The 23,487-nt window shown below is 32.9% G+C and overlaps 2 protein-coding genes and 1 long non-coding RNA gene across 18 annotated transcripts; 1 reads left to right on the top strand and 2 right to left on the bottom strand.

Annotated features, from left to right (window-relative positions):
- Nucleotides 1-3,639: 3,639 nt before the first annotated feature.
- LOC146945109 (F-box protein CPR1-like) lies at nucleotides 3,640-6,353 on the bottom strand. Its single transcript, XM_085743470.1, has 2 exons — nucleotides 5,034-6,353; nucleotides 3,640-4,181 (listed from the first exon to the last, which is right to left on the bottom strand). Exons 1-2 carry the CDS (start codon nucleotides 6,197-6,199, stop codon nucleotides 4,142-4,144), a joined length of 1,206 nt encoding a protein of 401 aa, XP_085599596.1. The 5' UTR covers nucleotides 6,200-6,353; the 3' UTR covers nucleotides 3,640-4,141.
- Nucleotides 6,354-8,994: 2,641 nt separating this feature from the next.
- On the top strand, nucleotides 8,995-14,053 carry LOC146945108 (uncharacterized). Of its 15 annotated transcripts, none has more exons than XR_015026236.1 (7): nucleotides 8,998-9,332; nucleotides 9,720-9,852; nucleotides 10,900-10,947; nucleotides 11,052-11,204; nucleotides 11,323-12,495; nucleotides 12,985-13,044; nucleotides 13,386-13,827. It is a non-coding gene; the product is annotated as an uncharacterized LOC146945108 (long non-coding RNA). The 15 variants fall into 15 exon arrangements; XR_015026242.1 differs by lacking the exon at nucleotides 13,386-13,827 and adding an exon at nucleotides 13,876-14,053 and having other exon boundaries at nucleotides 8,999-9,332; XR_015026238.1 differs by having other exon boundaries at nucleotides 9,010-9,332; nucleotides 11,323-11,495; nucleotides 12,231-12,269; nucleotides 12,465-13,827.
- A 5,411-nt stretch (nucleotides 14,054-19,464) lies between these two features.
- Nucleotides 19,465-23,249, bottom strand: LOC146945107 (F-box protein CPR1-like). 2 transcript variants are annotated; one of them, XR_015026227.1, is made up of 3 exons: nucleotides 22,014-23,249; nucleotides 21,179-21,294; nucleotides 20,734-21,058 (listed from the first exon to the last, which is right to left on the bottom strand). XR_015026227.1 is itself a non-coding variant. In XM_085743469.1 (2 exons), exons 1-2 carry the CDS (start codon nucleotides 23,141-23,143, stop codon nucleotides 21,255-21,257), a joined length of 1,170 nt encoding a protein of 389 aa, XP_085599595.1. In that variant the 5' UTR covers nucleotides 23,144-23,168; the 3' UTR covers nucleotides 19,465-21,254. The 2 variants fall into 2 exon arrangements, 1 of the variants encoding a protein (XP_085599595.1); XM_085743469.1 differs by having other exon boundaries at nucleotides 19,465-21,294; nucleotides 22,014-23,168.
- Nucleotides 23,250-23,487: the final 238 nt, after the last annotated feature.

Genomic DNA, 23,487 nt, shown 5'->3' with positions numbered 1-23,487 from the left:
TAATGTTGTTTTCATAATCTCTTGAACAAAATAAAACATGCTCTTTTCCTACAGTAAATCTTTATAATGTTTTGGTAAATATTTTAGAAATGTACATATATATAACTTCTAATTAACACTGCAATTTGTTTTGTACCTAACACTTCTCAAATGAGATATCAATGACATTTCTAAAAGGAACACGAAAAACAATCACACTCATCGACAAAAATCTCAAAAAAGGTATAAATGTCGCTTGATAACGGCAAATAGAGCAAGTTACAAAAAATACTTAGGCGGCCAATGGTTCAAATTTTGCCGAGAACATATGTTAGAGGTAGGTGATAAGTTAATTTTTGATCTAGAGAAACCACCTAAAAATATGCACGTTCAAGTCGTTTCCAAATAAAGATTTGGTGTTCATGATCCGCACTTTCAACAGATCACCTTAACTCTAATCCTAGACTAGATTATTTTCACTCACCGATGCTACTTCTTTGCTTGATTTCATTTGATGTAAATATGAGTATCAATCATTTTTTGGTAACTCTATAACAACAACACTCTTTTTTATAATTTTGGATAATATGTAAATTCACACATCATTGGTTCATTTATTGGTTCCAATTGTTTTCATCCTAAATATTATGTCAATTCATAATCTCATAAACTGATTATATGCTCTCTTAATCAGCACATACATATTTTATGATGAATCACAATGTTCGGTCGTTTTAACATCTCTTCTTTCACATAATTTTTTTATCGAATACGTTAGTAAACCCGTGCGAAGCTTCGCACGGGTTTGTAACTAGTAAAAGGATAAATAAAAACCAGTACATTTCACAGCAAAGGATCAAGATTGCACGTAACGCCACGTTATATAGCCGTAATCCCTTTATTTCCTCCCTTTTGTCAGTTTTTCTTTGGATGGCCATATGTTGTAAGAGCACGGGGCATATACTGATTTCACTCGTAAAACTTAAGAATTCCTAAACTCAATGATTTTCTTGTTGCAAATCAAACAATATGGAACAATCCTTTTAAAAAAACCAGGGTTAAATATGTTTTTGATCCCTATAAATATACCAACTTTTCGTTTTTGTCCCTCTAAAATTTTCCTTCAACTTTTAGTCCATATAAAATTTTCAATCACTACTTTTGGTCCCTATTTTTAAGTTAATTTTTGTATTTTCTAATGAAATGTGTAGAATATTGTAAAAAAAATTCCTCCAAAAAGTTAGAATTTTTTAACAAAACATAAATTAATTATGAATTTTTAACCATCAAACATATAAAAATTCATATTAAATTCATGTTTCGTTAACATATAACCGTTAAAAAAATTCTAATTTAAGACAATATGTTAAGAAACAAAATGACCATTAACCCTATTTGGAACGTCATCCTTAAATGTGTACACTATCTTGGACTAATTAGAACCACTTGATCCTAAGGTAGGTTAACTGCCAATATCTCAAAATGAGGTAGCTCCATCTTTTTTTTATTTAATCATTGTGCCACAAAGTTTTATGTGGGTTTCGTATATTGATTATGAATCTATGATTACTACTACTGATTAATTCTCCAAGTAAGAAGTACAATGTAAAAAATCTTATGATTTATGAGTATTGAGTGGTAATGTTTCAATATAAATGTATGGCCTTATCAGAGCCACTTCTCTTTTTAACTGTCCATGTTGTGAAAATATATTGCCACTTAGCATATTATTTGATTATGATTTTCCTTTTGCCTATTTTAGCTTGTTGCTTACTTTAAGGAGAGACTGATATCAGAGAAAACCTTAAGTAGAAATTATGTAAAGCAACTGTCAGGCGATAAGGAATTCTTATTGTTGTTGTGAAATCTCCAATTTCCATTTTTTATGATTGTAAAACTGTTCTTGTTGAAGTTACAAGTTATAGAAAGAGTAGAAGAAGAGAATAAAGATTTGAACACTCTGAAATTGATATTTACATGATTTGAGATGATTCATTATAACATAAAATCCTAATCCTGTTTCTACTCATACTAAAATCTTGATGAAAATTATGGCAGTAGGGAAGCCAATCCTGTTTTAGGTATATTTTTTCTTGAAATTTCCTTATATTGCTAGAAAAGTAGACTCCAAATCTCTATAATTGGTGTTTGATATATTGTCTGTATTACATGAACAACGTCAACAAAAACTGAAGTCTTTTCCCACTAAATGGGGTCGGTGACGTTAATCAAATTATGACATAATGTGCTGCCATGAATCATTTCTGAAGATAGACTAGTTAACTCAAAATCTCTCTTATCAAGAGCTCTCCTTTTTTTTTTTGACAGGAAAGGAATTTCATTAGATAAATGGTAAATCCTTACAAACAGCAGAAAGTACTAAGCTGAGAGTACTATGTGCTACAACATTACAATCTCTTTTAACAAAGATAACATGGTATTCTCTAGCCTTACAAGAAGTTCTATGCATCTATGATTAATTCATCAATTGCTGCAGGTTTTGCAGCACCATGTACACACCTTTACTACTGATTCAGCATCCATCTCTATGATTAGATTCATGAGTTGATGATGTTCTGCCCACAACAAGCGCCAATGCAGTCCCATGGTTTCAGCTACTAAGGTGGAGAGTTCAACATCCTCCACATTCGTTTCAGCGAACATAACAGACCCAAAACGGTTTCTAGCAATCAATCCCCATCTTGTATTACCATTCTCCTGGATTTTCAGCTACTAAGAGCTATCCTTACTTTAATACAATAGGAGCTATCCTTATTTTTGGTCATAATTATATCATACCTAATCTTATCTAGTACAACGATGCTATTCATCATCATCACAGTTGTGTTTTTTACTTTACATTTTTCTAAATATTTTCTATGCATGGTTTATTTCATGGAAACCTAATTAGTTAGTTCTAGACTTCAATCTGTATTGCTAAATTTATGCAGACTGTTATTGCTTTTACCTATAAACAAAATGGGTTGATTGTTGGCTGCAAGTACAGAACAATGGTGAAAAGATTTTGAAGTTATTTCATATAATGTGATTGCCATTGAAACAACAATATTAGCGTAAAATTTCATACCCAATTAGACATTTGGAGTGAACCTATATTTGGTCCTCCAAATATAAAAGTAAACCCTATGAAGATTGTTTCCACCAAACCAAGTTAGCCCTTAAAATACCAGTGTCTCCTTTTAATGTAAAATGAGACAGATAGTCCCTATTCAATGTAAAATGTCATCATATTCATTCTTTGAGGGCATATTTGACAAATTGATTGAAGAAAATATTGGGAGGAGCAACAAGAGGGTTTACTCTAAGCATACACAATCTTTCAGGGTTGAAGAAAATGTAGATGGGTTGAAGAAAATGTAGTAGTCCAGTAGGTTACTTGCCAACAGTTTTTCGAAAAACTCGGTATCCGATCCAAGGACCGACTAATCCGAGGGGACCAATCCCACCGCCCACTTGCGGGGGTCCCGTTTAAAGCCAGAGCAAGCTCTATATGGACTTAGCCCACCGAAATTGGCACCAGAGGGAATCGAACCTGAGACCATTGGAGGAGCAAACTCCAAGATCCCAAGCCAACCACTAGGCCAACAAAGCAAAAATACAATTCGTGCAAGGTTGCCAAATATAAAAGTTGCATCACAGTTGATGGTAAAACCATATTAACATGCATAGATACAAAATCACATGGACAATAGAAAATTTCAACACTTTTTATCACCATAACGACATATATGCCATTTCCAACACTTTCTTACATCTAAACAGACATAAATCCCATTTTTCTTTGTATTGCTTATAGCAGGAACCTAGCAATTACAGACCAAGTGATAAACCAAAGGAAAGGAAAAGAAAAGAAAGAAGTCATGTACATATGGTATCTGAACTTCAATATTATATTTTGGCTTGAGATATATGTTTCACTTCCATGGGCAATCCTTTCACGGTTCTGGCGAGAATGAATCTCCTCATGTGAGATTTAACATGAGATATAGAAGTGTGATCTCACACCATTAAAGAAGAAAGTTAAAACTAGGTAATACTCCACTCCTAATCAATTTGACGCATACCGCCAACAAACATGACTAATTCCATCACTAGAAACAACTTGCTTCAGCTACACATCAAAGGTTCTTCCTTCACTCCCTCACAATGTCAATTTAAATCCTTTGGACAAGAAGTCATCTCTGTAAAAAATATACATGCATCTCATACAAGTAAGCTCAACAATATCACAAATGAATAGTGATAAAAAATATAATTATTTTGACAGGAATTATACATAGACTTGGAGTAATTTCATTGCAGGTAAATTTCTACACAATAATATTCTTATCCTTAAATACACAGATACCACAACAGGGTGGAATAGTCTCAACATTTTGAAATAAGTTTGACAAAATAATAATAATTTCGAACTGAGGATATCAACTAATGAAGGAAAAAAAGAAGACCAACTGATATCAATCAATATTATTTCTTCAAAAGCCAGCATATCTTCAAGTAAGGAAATCCTGCAAATCCTGATACATAGTATACATTGTTGTCTTTTGTTTCTTTCGAAAGCCAGCATACACATATTTTCAAATACATTGAAATTCAGGATACACACATTGTCAAATACATTGAAATCAAGCATACACACAATGCAAATACATTGAAATCCAGTATACACACATTGTCAAATACATTGAAATCAAGCATACACACATTGTCAGATACATAGAAACCAAGCATACACACACTGTCAGATACATTGAAATCAAGCATACACACATTGTCAAATGCATTGAAATCAAGCATACACACATTGTTAAATACATTGAAATCAAGCATACACACGCATTGTCAAATACGTTGAAATCAAGCATACACACATAGTCAAATACATATACATAAACAAAGGTAGAGACTTCAAAGTAATTAGAGAATCCTTGTCCTATAATAAGAATTCAAATACATTAACATAGAGTTTAACTACATATATCATATGATGGGTTCATTGAATTGATATTAACTTATACATAATCAATAAGTACCTTCTCTTGCTCTTCCTTGTACGATTCTCCTTCGTATGATTATCATCAGCAGGTAAGGAAGGTGGTACAAGACTTCCAACACAAATCATGGCTTCATCGAAATTAGGAAATCCTTCAACATAACTAACTTGTTGACTCTTCAAATCATACCAAACCAGCATAGTATGATTTACCTCCAACAAAACCTTTTTTCCATCACTCGAATAACCTAAAGGGATCAAAAATCTCAAAGGTAAAACGAAACACGATTCCATCAAAGTAAAAAGTTTACACCAACTATCTCTACATCCATATTCTTTCATCACCCAAACACCTATCTTAGTAGTTTGATTATGATAATTCATAATCAAACAAAGACACCCTCCCAAATCAGCAACAGCAATTTGAAAACTTAGACTCCTATTAACCTTAACCTTTTTACCTCCTATTTCAGTAGGAAGAGGAACCTCATTGAAAATATCGAGTGTGAGGTTAAATGCGACAATTAACAAAGGTTGAAAGTTATCAAATTTCCTTGTCATTATCCAATGAAGAGAATTAGAATTCTCAACAAAAACTCCCATTGTATTGTCATAGGAAAGAGCATACTCTATACTAGGAAGTACTTTCCACGAGTTCGTCTTCGAGGTAAAGAGTCTGACATATGAATCAAAAGTATCAAAAGTACGGTTGTGTAGATCAACAAACCAAGAGATTCTGACAAGTTTATAATCAGAGGACAAAGGATCAAAACCGAAGCCGTAAACGCAAAAGGCAAAGAGGCCATTGCTGCCAGATTGAGGAATATGAATAGGGAGATGAGGGATAATCCGATGTTTACGGATGTTAGGGTTCCAGAAAGCGATTTCGTTGTTGGAGGAAATGCAGAGGAGGCCGTTACATGAACCGAGAAGGAATAGGGCAATGTTTGTGCCGTTAGAGGTGAAAGGATGGTTGAGTGGGGTGGTGGTGGTTAGGGTAGGGAAATGGCGTTGGTAGAGATCGGTGTTGTGGCGGAGGATGAGGTTGAAATTGTGGGAGTTTTTGAGGTGAAGGTTGGTGAAGTTGTGAGAATCGATTATGGATTTAAGTGATTTTGAAGTTGATCGGAATCGGAGAAGTGATTTTAAAGGTAAACGGGAGAAAATTTCGGAGAGTATATCCGACGGAAGAAGATAATCCGACATTGGTAAGAATAGAAGTTTGTAGGGTTTAGGGTTTAGAGTGTTTCAGGTGAAAGAAAAAAGGGAGGATCGATGCGGAAGAAGAAGAAGAATTGATAATTCATTGTTGTGAATGTGAGTGGAACGAACCGCTTCCAAAACTGTTTTCTTGTGTTTTAGGGTTTTTGAAAGGAATTTTGACTCTTTACCCAGCACATTTTACTTGTTCCCAGCTGAAATTCTAAAAATACCCGGCGTTAGTTAACTTAAGCAGCGTGATTTAAGTCACGCAAGTGTAAAACCAACGTGACTTAACTCACGATGCGTGAGTTAACTCACCATGTGGACAATGTATTGATTATTACTTTGTGTCAGTGAGTTAACAATGTTACGGAAACAGTGTTATGGAGAAATAGAATTAGCGTGAGTCAACTCACGCGGGAAATAACACATGTGTGAGTTAACTCATATAGGTATAACGCAAGGGTATTTTGGGAAGTTTGTATGAGAATGGGCAATTTTTGATGGGTAAAGAGCAGAATTCTTTGAAGGGGGATGAAATGAAAGAGAGCCTCAACAACGACAACTTTTGATGAAGGTTTATAAAGTATAAGGTAACTTATGTAGATGATTGTTTGCTTCGGCTTCTACACCATCAAAAGCGCCTCAAAAATGAAAACTAGCAATTTCAACATGTTTTGTTTAGAGTAAATTACATTCCCCTCCCATCAAACATGCTTGAATTACACTCCCCTCCCCTCTTATGTTAAAATATACACTCACCTCCATGATAATTTTTATGATATACATTAATTTTGATATTTTTAACAATGCTTAAATATACGCGCGCATTTATTTAACAATGCTTAAATATTTTTATGATATACATTAATTTTGAACCACCATTTAAGAAAAATTAATTCATTTCTTTATAACTTAAATGTCAATGATAATTAAATTTAAATATTTTGCTATTGATTTTATAATTTATGGTATAAAATTAACTTTTAAATAACCATGTTTTATTGTGTTTAGTAATTTTTCACATATTTTAATTTTATTTTGGGTTGTTTCATATTTTATAACATAGTTTAAAACTACATGTTAATGAAATTATGAATAAAAAATAGCGAAAAAATATGTATTCAAATTTTTATTATATTAAAATAGAATCGCAATACTATTTTTTTCAAATTGTGTTAGATTATTATTTTTTGCTAGATTATTAGAAATAAAAAAAAATATTGAGGGAGTAAAGTGTAGATTTTAACATAAGAGGGGAGGGGAATGTAATTCAAGCTTCTCTCAGGGGAGGGGAGTGAAAAAATTTCTAATATGTTTTGAATAAGAGAGGAGGGTAGTGTATATTTTAACATAAAAGGGGAGGGGAGTGTAATTCAAGCATCTTTGAGGGGAGGGGAGTGTAATTTACTCTTTTGTTTAACTTCTCAAAATTAATTTTAATCTCTTGAAACAATTCTGGTTGAAGCTATAATTCATAACTTTTGAGTTAGTTAGAATCGATTTTGCATTAAATTTTGTATTTTGGTTATTGCAACTCATTATTTTCCTTTAATGTCCTCCATCAATTCTCCTTGCCTTTTGTTGCATATCCAAGTTTCATTCTTTTTTCTCCATAAACTCATCCACTTTCCTTCCAAATTTTCGCTATTTAATTTTAAGAACCAAATTTGATCAGAAAATTTGATGAACCAAATTAGCCCCATAAAATGATTATGGTCATGATTTACCAAGTTTTAGGGTTTCCTTTACTGTGTTTATGTTGAGATTTATTGCATTTTTTCTTTTACCTTTCTTTTACTCTATAAGTTTATATTGTTGCTTTTCTTTTATTACAAAAACATGATAATAACTTGAATCGGCAACAATAGTCTTTGTAAGTGATTCCGTGAAACCAATATTTGATTTCCCCAAAACCTCAACCAATGATTCAGAGTACAAATACAACCAACAAAAACCTGCAATTCACAACGATTACGGTAACAATCCGGTTGCAAGAGTGATTCCAGAAGACAATGATTTCGGTAACAATCCGATTGCAAGAGTCAATTCCGGTTAAAGAAAAATAAAATCTGTGGCAAAGAAGGATGCAGAGCGTTTTCCAGAAAAGTGGGGTAAACAAGTGAAAAACCGACTGCCTTTTATTTTATATATAGGGTAAATTGGGTAGTTTGAGTTAAATATTAGGGTCAAGGTATAATTATAGGAGTGTAGGGTAAAACTTTCTAAAAAGAAATTATGTCCAATTATTTGTATTTGATTATGTCCAACTATTAGGCCATCTACAATGGGAGATCCTTCCCCTCTTTAGCACCATGCTAAATAGGCATCCCCATTGTGACATCAATAAATATGGTGCTTATAAAGATAGGTGCTTTTATAGGCACCCTCTCTCTCATATTACTCATGGGTCCCACATGTACAATTAATTCAATTTTTTTTCTCTTTCAATTGTTGTATTATTTTAATATTAAAAAGTAAATTAGATAATAGTTGCAAGAGTAATATTCAATCGATCAACATTGGATTTTCAAAAAAAAAACCATTTTTTACAATAGCAAATAATTTACCTATATAAATGGAAAAAAACAAACATTCGCTGATTGGATTTAAACAAAACATAAATAATTTATCATCATTTATTTTATATTGTTTTTTAAAGTTTTAATTTTTTTTTAATTATTGATAAAATTAAAAAAATGCTCTTTTTTTATAATTTATAATGAAATTACTTCAATATTTTAAAATTATATAATTATGAATTAGTATGAAAATCTACTAAACTAGATAGAAAAATGAATGTCCGTACGTTTTACTATTTTGCCCCTCTGAGGGTATTTTCGTAAATTGGTAAATATCCATCTCCCCCCATATATATATGTGAAAAGGAAAAAAAAACAAAAGAAAAGAAAAGGGAGAGAGAAACGGGAACGGGAGAAGAAAGGGGGAACGGGAATGGGAGGAGAACCATTCTCTTCCGTCGCGAAAAACGGCGGCGCTTTCTCACTACTGCTTCATTTCCATTTCCTTCTTCAGCATGCTAAAAAAAACGCCTTCTCTCTAAAATAAAACACACCACCGCCGTCAACCTCGCCGTTGATCTTGCCGTCGCCGCCGTCGAACACACTGATCCACGGTTCTCCATCTTTCATCAGCATGCATGTCACAGATCAAGCCTCAATCCTCTTCTCCTCTACCCCTCTCCCTCAATTTTCACCTTGGGTTTTCATTTTTATTCAAATTCAAACAATAATTTTAGAGAATTGAATTTTTCAACTTTTTAATTTTTATTCAATCAATCTAATTGCATGCAAGTCTCCAGAAAGTTGTTTTTGTGATTTTAAGGGTTTGATTTTGTGGTTTTGGTTTGTTTTAGGTTCAGAAAAAGGTTTTTCAGAATTTTATTGTTCTTGGATGATTTTCGTTTTCTGGGTTTCTGTTTGTGGCTTTTTTTCATGCTTTCATGTGTATTTTGGTGAGTTGGTATCTTAATGAGGGTTTTGTATTTGTTTGGTGAACGCAGAAAAGGGAGGAAGCAGGACAATTTGTGACTGTAGCTGAAGACCCTTTTCAATCTTGTGTAACAGTTTTCATTCTTCTTTAGAAAGCGGGATGTGTCTGATATTGTGATCTTCAAAGCACCATCTTGGTTGAAGGTATATTTTACTGGCACAACAGTTCAATTATTGCAAGTTTTTGGTCATATTTTATGTTTATGAATTATGATGTTTATTGTTTGATCCGGCTTATGGTGTTTCATTTTGAATTGTTGAATTTGAATTCATATACTTATATATATTTCACTTGTGGTGTGAAATTGTTGTTGAATTTCATCAGGTTTATGTTTGATTTGAATTTAATTTGATTTGGAATTAGTTTTGTGCCCTAATTTTGTGTTTGCAATTTCAGTTTTGGCTTCAATTTGTTGTGTTAGTGTGTTTTTCTGCTTCCAATTTTCGATCTTTATCGTTTAATTAACATGGGTTTTGTTCATTCTTTTAAAATAATTGAGCTTTTTTCTCATCTTGATAGTTGAAGCCCCAAAATTACTTTGATTTTAATTGGTTAATCCCAAATTGGTGTTGTGTGGTTCATTGATTGTGCATTGTGAGAAATTTAGAAGCATTGTATAAGTTGATTCAATTCAAATCAATGATTTGTGTCCTGTTGAGAATTGTATGAGTTTATCTTATCACATTATTTTAATGATTTTAAGCTGCAATAGACATTTTCATATTATTTAAATAGCGATGATTCTATCAGATTTTAACTTGAGAAGTTCCATTAGACTTGATTCCTGGGAAGTTAGGTATTATTGGCTTCATAATGTGTGGAACAAATTTTCAAGCCGTGGATTTTGGACATGTCAAAGGTCACTGCTTGAAGAGTTGAAGTAAATTAGTTTTATTCTTTCTTTTTTTGATCATTTTGGTTTTGTTATTATATCATAGCAATTTTATTGTGTATTCCACTGTATGCATATTGTCTAAATACTGCTTTAATTAATCATTCTTAACCAAAATGAATTTAACTATGTGTTCCATACAATTTTTTTTGAAGCATCATTGACTAAAAAAGGATCTGCATCAACAATGGGCATTATTAAGATCTTAACAATTTGAAGTATTATGACTATTCCATAATTTTCTGTTTTTGTTTTATAACGATAATGATCATAATTTTGGTTTACCTTACTTATGCAGTCATTGATTGGTCATTTTGATTTGGATCCGAACCGGGTTTTTGATATTGTAAGTTGGATCTCTTCAGGTGTCTATTTTCCCAATAAACTCAGGTGCCTATCTGCATTATCATTTATTGTTGTATTTGGCTACTGACGAATGTTTCTTATCAGATACTTGAGTGTTTTGAACTTCAGCCAGATAAAGGTAGACATAAATCATATAGCTCATGCGGTACAGAAGCAACGAAGTGCATCCATCGGTGATTTTGAGATTTTTCATGGTAGCGGTTCAAATGTTTGGAGCGTAGTTGGATCTGGATTGCTGTAATATTTTTTTTAAAAAGTTATGCGAATTTTTGTGGGAGCTTCTAAAAATAGAGCTGCTAATTTTTGTGAACTTGGCCAGTTAATTTGGAGTTTGAATTCTTTAATCCTTTTGCAGATGTTCCTTTATCAAATGCTCTGTGGAGTTGCTTATTGTCATTCACATAGAGTTCTTCATTGAGACTTGAAACCACAGAATTTGTTGATATTTGGCGCACTAATTCAGTAAGGCTTGCAGATTTTGGATTGGCTAGGGCATTTGGCATACCTGTCAGAACATTTACACATGAGGTTTACTATTATTTACACATTTACACATTTGGCATTTGTTTTTTCTTAAAGGGTTTGATTATTGAGCATGCTTAATTATGATTGTGATAAAATTGATGATGTTTTGTTTGTATGCAAAACAGTTGAGCATGCTTAATTATGATTAGTACTAGATAATATAAAAGTGCAAATTATGATTGTAACATACATGTGATATAATTCATGCTTTCATTTTTCAAAGAGTATAAGTTCAAATGTATCTCTATTCTCTAAAATTTGCTATGTCCTATAATTGTACACACATTTGATATATGCCTACATAAATATGAATTTGTTGGTTGCGAAACCAATTAGATTGGAAAGCTTACTTTTACTACTTTAATACTGTCAAGTCTTATATTTTTATATTGGTTATGTGATTTATAGTGATTTTATGAATTGAGCTGTTCGATTTTACAAGTTATGTTGCATCAGTCAGCTTAGAAAGTTAACATCTTAAGCTTGGAAACTCCTTTTCAAGTGGGACCAGTTGCGTTTGAAAGAGGACATACAGTAGTTTCTTCATGTTTAATTTCATAATTTTATAATTTGCCTAAATGTCCCAGTTGCTATTTAAACACAGCTGTTCTGTCACAGAATTTTAAGGTACATGGTTGACTTTAGGTAATCCAAAACTTGAGTTATATGAATCGGCTTGAGAAGCTGTTTTTCCAAGTTTATGTCTATCTTCTCATCAATGTGTATGTTATGTTGCAGAGACAAAGAAACATCATGAAGAGTCTTAATGGTTATAAGGTCATTGAATAAACAAAAACTTAGGAACACTCTATTAGAACTTCTTTGATTTGAGTTGTGTTTTTTCTCTTCCATTTTAAGTCTTAACTTTTCTTTATTTTCATGATGCATGTTTTTATTTCCATTGCATTAATCCTTGGTGATGGACTATACAACTTTATCAAAATTATATATTTTAGTGCCTTAAATTTTCAGGCCGGCATGAAAAAGAGGGATCACAATGCAGGTAAATAAATGACCTTTTATCACTTTTTGCTGTAAAAAAGCGTATTAACAAAGCTATTTATGCTCTGATAATAAGTCTAAAAAATGAGTCACTTCAAAAGTGACAAGTGGTTTAGGTCATTATACAAGTATATGGATAATTAGTTAACAAAACCGTAGGCCATGATGCTAGATAACTTATAATTTTAAGATCCTAAACTCTCACATTTTGTCTCCTCTAGCATGGAAAAATTTTCTGCACTATTTTGCACAAATCATACTTGAATATGAGTGTTTTCAACCTTGGTGGATCAATTGAAGATGAAATAAGGTGGAAGTGCTAGGCAGCCGCCTTGAAACTAACCTTTGTTTGGAGGGAATATGAAATGTTGTTTTGAATGTGATTGTTCTCTCTTGGACATCCTTTGTCACCAATAGTGGTGATCAATTTCAGTGTTGCTAAGCTAGCTTCTATTATCCTTTTAACTCAACATGTTCTTACATATTTTAGGATAATTTCAAGCCTGCAATGCTCATGGACTTTGTTGTGTTCCTTTATATGATACCTTAGGTATGATCACCTTCTTTGGTATCTATCTACCTACTGAACAATATGAGAAGTGATTTTGCCTTTGATTTGTGATGACACAATTAGAATGAATAATGTTTAGTTGAATGTAACTTCTACGTACACAAGGAATTTGTGACGGGTTCAAGAATAACCAAGGCAGGTATTAACATAAATAATTAGTTATCAATTATCGCAACAGGGACTTGCTTTTTCGTTTGATTTTTGTGCATCATATCTGATTTCTTGCTTTCCTTGGAGTTCTATTTTTTCAACTATAAGTAGTTTCAATCAAAATTTAGGTGTCACTATATTGTTGATGCTTGCTTTTTCATTAATTATAGTCAATTGTTGCTCAACAATGAGTGGTTGTGGTTATGGTATCTTTGCATATATTAAAATGGTTTGGGAAAGATTTTGGAATCAAAATTCTTGACAAAGTTCGTTTAAGATGGATCATCAGAAGTCAAAGGAACACTTGATTTTTAAAGATGGGGTGAGAAAAAATAAAGCAGCAAAGGCTAGACTTCTTAGAAAAAATGTTCTCCAAGTTAAGAAAACAAGAAGGTTGAAAACAATGTCAAAAGAAAATGCTCCAATCTCATGTAAATGTTCTATTTTTTTATTCTTTTTTATGAATATGAAGTTTGCATTTTCACTCATATTCTAATCTTTTGGAAATTGTATTCTGGCATGTATATTTTGTATAATATTTCAATGACAACTTCACTTCGTGGTGATAATAACCAACTTCGAAATAATACTAACATGATCACAACTTCTACAGCTGCATTACCTAACAAACCATTAATATTTACTGCTGTGAATTCTAAGGTGAATCAGAAAATAGAAGAAAGTAATGTTACCTCATCTAAAGTCTCAGAGATTCAAATCTCTACTCCTCCGCCGAGTAACGAAGCAATGCAAGAATCAATCCACAACAGGAAGAAATGGATAAATGATGAGGAGAACTCTTCAAAAGTGGTGAGAGGATTTCGTAAGCTTATATTCTTTGGAAGAAGGAGTTGAAGAACCTTTGTGGATTGATACTTTTTCACAGAGGGGTTCACATGAACTTATGAATTGTTCATGGAAGTTATGAGTTCTCTTTATCCATGCTTTTGGTTATTCAATATTTCAAAAGAGAGTTTACTTTGTCCATTATTAGCTGAGTAGAAAGTGTTTGGCAAATTGAATTATTTGTTGTTACTGAACATACTCATTCATGAGACATGGTAGTCATGTGGAAGATTGTAGATAGTTTCTAGCTTCCCACACCTTATAAGAATAATACCATGTGGATTGGAATTGCTATCATACTAAGGAAGGATACCAAGTATAATACATTTTCCATGTTTTGGAATAATAATATTTTCCATTAGAACAAATTTCCTTCATTACTTTAAAAAGTTTATAGCAAAAAAGTTTTTCGGTTGGATCGAGGTCCACTTCTGGAACCGCACCCGCATTAGTAGATGTAATGATCCTTTTTAGTTTATAAATGTGCAACGTCTTTGACTGTTTATCATTTTAGAGTTATTAATCTGCAACATTTACATATATGTTCTTAGATAAATTTATCAACATTATTAAAAAGAGTAGAAACCTGAGCGCAAATACGAATCGGTTTTAGTAATAAACAGATTTTCCAAATTATAACTTATTCAAACATATAATAAAGAATTTCAAAACCATAGTATTCTAATTGCCCACGGGTACCCGTGGGTAAAATCCGTCACGGACATGGAGCGGGTAGCTAAACGAGCATCCACGGGTATAATAAACGGGTATTTGACTACCCATTTTAATATGAACACAGACACGGATTTGATTGTATCTATAACCACGGGTACCCATACCCGATAATAAATTAAGTAAATTATTAAAATATCTTTATATATCATATCTTATTACTTAAAGTTTTAACATTATTGAAGAAAATTTTACCGCCCACCTAAAAATCCTCAATAATAACCTATTTTTATTTTAAATTTTTTTAATTCAATCTTATTAGGTTTACCGTTTCCACTTCATTCACATCATAAAATATATAGATTATCTAAGAATCATGAATTTCATATGGATTATGTATGATTTATGAAATTTTGAACGAATTATGTATGGATGTTTAAAAGTTGAGGTTTTTTGGTAATTAAAAAAGTTTTTATTTGTACCAAAAAATAAATAAATTCAAAACTTCATGGGTACTCATAGATACCTGAATACCCACGAGTACCCGTATAGTGGGTACCCACGAGGTTAGATTGACTCTGCATAATGCAGGGGTGGTGGATCGGATCAAGTACACAGTTCACAATTATTCTACTAAATTAACTTTACAGTTATTGAGTTGTGGAAAGCCACTACTTTTCCAATGCACGTTTAGCCTTCTCAATTGTTGTCTTCGCTGCAACTTGCTTTGCATCTCTCTCTACAAAAAAGGTCCTTAACGTTTTCATTTGTTAATCGTGATAAGCCGTTTTGAACATTTCATTTTTTAACCCGTGATGCAGGAGTACTCTAAATATTGTGTTATGGTTTATAATTATCTGTTATTTTGCAATCTATCCGTCCGATATAATATTTTGTCAAAAAAGTAGCTAACCCCCGTGCGAAGCACGGGTTTGTAACTAGTTATTGTTAAAATTTAATGATATGAAGTTATTGTTGGGACCCAATCAATAATTGTTTCGAGGTGCTGGGTTGGGGAGATTGAGTGTTTAGTAAGTATTAATTACAAAATAAATGACGTGTACGGTCGTGACCTATTTAAGCACCCAAATAGGGTGCTGCATTGTGGATGGTCTTAGTCGTTGTAGTATAGTGGTAAAAAAATAATATTATGTTCAACTATTATATCAACATTTATTATTGATCTACGTATATATTGAACTACGTCCAATTATTTGTATTTAATTCTGTCTATTTTAGTAATTATATGTTCAAAAGTAATTTTGATCAAAACAATCCCGTAGACAATAGCAACCTCATACAATAGCAACCTCACTTCTACAATTGTTTTTAGGGGAATTAGTCACTTTAGTCCCTGAATCGGAAGGGATTCGTCACTTTAGTCCTTGAATGCAGATAAATTGCAAAATAGTCCCTGAATGTAGACTTTGTTAGTCAATTTAGTCCCTGAATGCAAACTTCGTTAGTCAATTTAGTCCCTGAATGTAGACTCCGTTAGTCACTTTAGTCCCTGAAATTGACCATGCAGGGACTGTTTTGCAATTTCTCTTCATTCAGGGACTAAAGTGACGAATCCTCTCCCAGTCAGGGACTAAAGTGACTAATTCCCCATTGTTTTTACTAAAACAGTGCTAAATAATCGGTCATCAAAGACAATATCAACCTCATACAATCATTCTTTCTCATTTGATTTCCATGGAAATTGCACTTCTATAATATTGTTTCTTTGCACTGAAATTCAATTTTATTATGCATAGGATAGGATGAATGTCTATTTCCTGTAACAATGACCGATTGTTAGTTTTTGAAAGCAACAAAATGGTTTGACCTTATGATTTTAATCATCAGTCACTTATATTTTCTTTATTACACAATCGTTCACCCACTTATTCCATTAGTTTTTTGCAATTTACAATACTTGCTAGTTTATGCCATATTTTCTTGAAAAAGTTTGTCTAACAAATCACCAAACATGGCTAATCCTCACCCTTGGTTTAGTTGTAGGCAGCAAATGAAGTGGTGCTTCTTTTTTAATCAATCTAGCTGCACCACCCTTATGCTGAAGCAGATTCTTGTGCCGCAAGCAAACAACCATTTTAGCAAATTCAGTTGCGAAAGGATTGTGTAACAAAATCATCGACTTTTTTGAATCTCTTGGCAGCTACGTCACCTCCAAATGGAAGTGACCCTTTATAAACTTTTTGCTGATCCCCCTTCACCAACTAGTCTATCTCTATTAAACCCCACTGTAGCTGATGTTATCTCTTAAAGTGATAACCTCATTGGAACTTTATTTGTCTGAAACCTACAACTGTGACCTTCCCTAATCTTTCTAATTACACCCCCATTTTTCCTTTTTAAGAAAACACAAATCACAACAGCTGGTGCCAATGCAGACACAGTAAAAGCTGTTATGTCACCAATTCCAAGAGCTATCTCACCCAAAAAAATTCCTTCTAGAATTTTCACCTTCTGCATTATCCATTTATCCATTGGACTAACTGAATGAGAATAACTCAGTTTTGAACTGCTAATGATGAACAAGGTGAATACTCGAACCTTTTCCATTAGAAGCAGAGAAACCAACACGCATAAACTCTTTAAATCTCTCAGAAAGATCAATGAATGAAGCAATAATCGGCATTGGAGGTCTAGTTGAAGAGTAACCAACCCAAACACGAACCATTTTCATATTATCTCGATACTCAATCCATGCATTGAGGATTTTCCCACTTTTCAAATCAACCCCACATGAAAGAACATCAACAGAAGCAAAAGAAACAACGCTGCTAAGATCAAATTAATTTTGATAATTTGTATTGTGTATCATCAATCTATTAAGAGTGGCTTAACTGTATTTTATCTGGTACATCTTACAGTAAATTGTACATAGTTCTTAATTTGCTTCCTTTCTCGATATTATCAATTAAGCTGTAATATTCTTTCGTAACTAAGCGTGTCGTTGCTTGTCATTTTGATCCTCGTGTCTTCTGTTACTAACAGAAGAGAAGACATACTCATGGATGTTTTTAAAGTTTGATACATTAATTCAATGACTATAATGACACTGCCTCACACATTTAAGAATCAAAATGACCATTTAGCCTATTTATATGTGAATACTGTATTGGACTGATTGGAATCACTTGGTCCTAAGGTATTCTAATCATTTAGCCTCTTTTTGTTTTTTAATTGTCACTATGCCAGAAAGTCTTATGTAGGTCTCTTATATTGATTATGAATCTATCAATTACTACTGACTTGTTATCCAATTTTAGGAGGTTTGGAAAGATTTGTGTTATTACGGCCAAGAGGGTCGCAAGGAAGGTAAAGCTACCGTTGTAAATGAATATAATTATATAAATTTATGAACTTATTAGAGTCGTTTCTCATTTTGTGTTTCCATTTTGTGACAATATATTGCCACTTAGCAAATTATAATAATCAGAGTAATTATAATAATTGTAACACCCTGTTCTCCCAACAGTGGTAATATTAATTATAATAATCAGAGTAAATCATACAACGGGGAGTCACACTGCTTTTCAAAAATTCATAAATAGAAAATAACTATTTATTTAAACCAACATTTAAAATATCTTAAAAACTGCAGCGGAATAATTCTTTCGAAAATATAATTCAACCAAATCCAATATCAATGAAATTCTTGGCACAAAGGCCTCAACATAATAAACATTATTCTCAACAATGATAAACTCCAACAACAAAGTCTTTTCAAAACATGATACATAAAAGAATGAAAGAAACATTCGTGACGATCCCCATCCTAATATGTATCAGAGCCCTAGACACAAGAGCCAACCAACCTACAAGCCTTCATTACCTGCAAGTTACCCATACGAAGGGCAACATTTTCAAGCAGAACGGGTGAGAAACACATTCAATAATAGTAATATATAATCCATCAAATTAATGAAACAACAGCATCTCACAGCAGGGATCATTAAGAATGTATATAAACGTATACATATAGCACAACATAATCATCTTCAACAACAATAAACAACAACAGCAACAACGACACCGACAACTCGACAATGCGACAACGACAACAACAACTCGACAATGCAATAACGACAACAACTAGTGCATCATGCATGTGGTAATATTAATATTTGATTCTGGTTTTCCTTTTACCTATTTTAGCTTGTTTCTTACTAAGGAGAGACTGATATCAGAGAAAAACTTAAGCAGAAATTCTGTAAGGCAACTGTCGGACGATAAGGTATTTTGAATGTTGTTGTAAAACCTCCAATTTCTTGTTTTTATGATTGTAAAATTTGTTCTTGTTGAAGTTACAGAAGAATAGAATAAAGACTGAATACTCTGAAGTTGATATTTACATGATTAAGATAACGCATTATAAAAGACGAAATGCTAACCCTGTTTCTACTCATACTAAAATCTTGATGAAATTTATGGCAATAGGGAAGCCAAGCCTAGGTTTTACTTAGATACTCTAAAATGTTGTAAGATACACTATTGATTTTAGGTATATTTTTTTCTTGACATTTTCTTAAATTGCTAGAAAAATATACTCAAAATGTCTAATTGGTGGTGTTTGATATATTATCTTTATTACAATAACAACGTCAACAAAAACTAAAACATTTTCCTGCAAAATGGGGTCAGTGATGTAAATCAAATTTTGTCATAATGTGTTGCTATGAATCATTTCTGAAGAGATACAAGTTAACTCAAATCTCTCTTATTGAGAGCCCTCCTTTTTTTTTTGACAGGCAAGGAATTTCATTAGATAAATGGTAAGTCCTTACAAACAGCAGCCATAATTTGGTCAGGAACTTTGCTTTCACAAAGCTTACAACCAGCATAAAGTGCTAAGCTGACAAGACTACAACATTACAATCTCTTTTAACAAAGATAACACTAGTATTCTCTAGCCTTGCAAGAACTTCTATGCAGTCTATGATTAATTCATCAATTGCATCAGGTTTTGCAGCACCATGTACACTCCTTTACTACTGATTCAGCAACAATCTCTATGAATAGATTCTTGAGTTGTTGATGTTTTGCCACAACAAGCACCATCGCAATCCCATGGTTTCAGCTACTAAGGAGGAGACTTCAATATCCTCACATTTCGTTTCAGCGAACATAACGGGTCTGTTATCAAATCCCCATCATGTATTACCATTAGAGAAATTCTCTTGGCGGCGGTGACCATTCTCCTAGACTTTCAGCTACTAAGAGCTATCCTCACTATCCTTATCTTTATTTCATAATGATATCATTCCTAATCTTATCTTGTACGCCAATGCTATTCATCATCATAGTTGTGTTTTTTACTTTGTATTTTTCTAAATATTTTCAATACATGGTTTACTTCTTGGCACCCTAACTAGTTAGTTCCTGACTACAATCTGCTTTGCTAAATCTATGCAGAATATTATTGCTTTTACCTATAAACAGAATGGGTTGATTGTTGGTTGCAAGTACAGAACAACGGAGAAAAGATTTTTTGAAGTTATCACTTATAATATGATTGTCATTGAAACAAAATTATTAATTTCATCAAAATGCTAAGCCTGTTTCTACTAGTAAAGGAATCAACTACCTTACTGAGTGTAAGCAATAACATTTTAGTATGAGTAGAAACAGGGTTGACATTTTGTCAACCAACAAGTGATAACTTCAAAATCATTTCTCCATTAAAAGATTGTCCTTGAAACAACAATATAATATGATGTATTATAAAGGTACCAACGGTCATTAAAAGATTGAAGGGCATGGAGAAAGCTCAAGTTATCAAAAGCATGATTTAAACCACTACAAATCTAATACCACAATATGATGGCGAAGTTAAGTTATCCATGACAGTTACAAAGTCAATGATGAAACAAGCAAATAGATTTTCAGGGTTGAAGAGAATGTAGATTGGTCACACAATTAGTAGTCAAGTATGTTACTTGCCAATAGTTTTTCACAAGCAAACAAAGCAAAAATACAATTTGTGTAAGGTTGCCGAATGTAAACGTTGCATTCCAGTTGATGGTAAAACCATATTAACATGCATACATACAAAATCAATACTTTTTTACCACCATAATGAAATATAAGCCATTTTCAACACTTTCTTACACCTAAACAGGCATATATGTCATTTTTCTTTGTATTACTTATAGCAGGAACCTAGGCAATTACATACCAAGTTATAAGCCAAAGAAGAGGAAAAGAAAGAAGTCATGTACATATGGTATCTGAACTTCAATATTATATTTTGGCTTGAGATCTTTGTTTCAATTCCATGGGCATTTCTTTCTCTGTGAGCAATCCTTTCACGGTTCTGCCGAGAATGAATCTCTTCATGTGAGATTTTACATGAGATATAGAAGTGTGATCTCACACCATTAAAGAAGAAAGTTAAAACTAGGTAATACTCATTCCTAATCAATTGAACGCATACCGCAAACCAACATGACTAATTCCATCTCTAGAAAAACTTGCTTCAGCTACACATAACAGGTTCTTCCTTCACTCCCTTACAATGTCAATTTAAATCCTCGGGACAAGAAGTCATCCCTGTAAAAAAATACATGCGTCTCATAAAAGTAAGTTCAACAATATCACAAATGAATAGTGATAAATAATATAAATATTTTGAAAGGAATTATACATAGATTTGGAGTAATTTCATTGCAGGTAAATTTCTACACAATATTCTTATCCTTAAATACACAAATACCACAACAAGGTGGAATAGTGTCAACATTTTGAAATAAGTTTGACAAAATAATAATAATTTCGGACTGAGGATCTCAACTAATGAAGGAAAAAAAAGACCAACTGATATCAATCAATATTATTTCTTTAACTTACTTCTTAAGGGAATCCTGCAAATCCTGATACATAGTATACATTGTTGTCTTTTGTATCTTTTGGAAGCCAGCATACACATATTTTCAAATACATTGAAATTCAGGATACACACATTGTCAAATGCATTGAAATCAAGCATACACACATTGTCAAATGCATTGAAATCAAGCATACACACATTGTTAAATACATTGAAATCAAGCATACACGCATTGTCAAATACGTTGAAATCAAGCATACACACATTGTCAAATACATATACATAAACAAAGGTAGAGACTTCAAAGTAATTAGAGAATCCTTGTCCTATAATAAGAATTCAATTTCACCCATGATATAGAGTTTAACTACATATGATGGGTCTATTGAATTGATATTAACTTATACAGAGCAAAAAAACTCAGATAATCAATAAGAAGTACCTTCTCTTGCTCTTGCTTGAACGATTTTCCTTTTTCCTAGAATTATCAACAGGGAAGGAAGGTGGTACAAGACTTCCAACACAAATCATGGCTTCATTGAAATTAGGAATTCCTTCAACATAACTAACTTGTTGACTCTTCAAATCATACCAAACCAGCTTCTTATTTACCTCCAACAAAACCTTTTTACCATCACTCGAATAACTCAAAGGGCTCAAAGATTTCAAAGGTAAAACGAAACACGGTCCCATCAAAGTAAAAACTTTAAACCAACTATCTCTACATCCATATTCTTTCATCACCCAAACATCAATCTTAGTAGTTTGATGATTCACAATCAAACAAAGACACCCTCCCAAATCAGCAACATTAATTTCAAAACTCCTATTACAAATAACCTCTTCACCTCTTATTTCGTCAGGAAAAGGAACCTCATTGAAAACCTCAAGTGTTAGGTTAAACGCGAGAATTAATCGCGGATGTAACCCATCAGGTTTCTTCACCATTATCCAGTGAAGAGAATTCTCAACAAAAACCCCCATGGTATCGACATAGCAAGAAGCATACTCTATAGTAGGAAGTATTTTCCACGAGTTTGTTTTCGAGGTGAAGAGACTGACATATGAATCAAAAGTAAGGTTTTCTAAATGGACAAACCAACAGATTCTGATAAGTTTGTAGTCGTCGGAGGATAAAGGATCAAAGCCGAATCCGTAAGTGAATAAGAAGAAGTGGATTTTGCTCTCAGATTGAGGATAAAGAATAGAGAAATGAGGGATAATCCGATGTTTACGGATGTTAGGGTTCCAGAAAGCGATTTCGGTGTCCGAGGAAATGCAAAGGATACCATTACATGAACCGAAGAGTGCGATGCGGTTGGTGTAAGACAGAGGGTGGTGGAGTGGGGTGGCGGTGGTTATGTTAGGGAAATGGAGTTGGTAGAGATTGGTGCTGTGGCGGAGGATGAGGTTGAAGTTGTGAGAGTTTTTGAGGTGAAGATTGGTGAAGTTGTGAGAATCGATTATGGATTTAAGCGATTTTGAAGTTGAGCGGAATCTGAGAAGTGATTGTGGAGATAAGCGGGAGAAGATTTCCGAGATTATTTCGGCAGGAAGAACATCACTCGCCATTGTAGGGTTTAGGGTTTTTCCGTTTCTTCTTACTTTCCTTTCTTTGCGCAGAACTTGTTTTATAGGTGGTTAATCTCCATATGGTTAATCAAAATGTAAACGCTCAGTTAAATCTAATAGGTCATTAAGTCTTTACTTTAATTCCCTCAAAAAAAAAAAAAAAAGTCTTTACTTTAATTGGTATCCATATTTATTGAAAATGATTTCTTTTTTAAGGGGCTCATTTTGTTTTGGAATAAATGACCACTTTAATCCTGACTTTGCATTCGTTGTCACAAAAGTTTATGACTCAAGATTAAATACAAAATAGTCCTTGAATATGGACTTCCGTTATCAGTTTAGTC

Source organism: Medicago sativa, chromosome 2, assembly GCF_051527215.1.
Source record: "Medicago sativa cultivar Bolivia chromosome 2, Bolivia_mono, whole genome shotgun sequence".
Classification (NCBI taxonomy): Eukaryota; Viridiplantae; Streptophyta; class Magnoliopsida; order Fabales; family Fabaceae; genus Medicago; species Medicago sativa.
This window is presented reverse-complemented; position numbering and strand designations above follow the sequence as displayed.

Excerpts from the sequence above, each read along its gene's own strand:
- LOC146945107 (XM_085743469.1), bottom strand. The coding sequence starts at position 23,143 with ATGGCGAGTGATGTTCTTCCTGCCGAAATAATCTCGGAAATCTTCTCC. Across the intron at positions 21,295-22,013 it reads TCAAGCAAGAGCAAGAGAAG|GGATGACTTCTTGTCCCGAG; the intron begins GTACTTCTTATT and ends ATTTTTTTACAG.
- LOC146945109 (XM_085743470.1), bottom strand. The coding sequence starts at position 6,199 with ATGTCGGATTATCTTCTTCCGTCGGATATACTCTCCGAAATTTTCTCC. Across the intron at positions 4,182-5,033 it reads ACAAGGAAGAGCAAGAGAAG|AGATGACTTCTTGTCCAAAG; the intron begins GTACTTATTGAT and ends TATTTTTTACAG.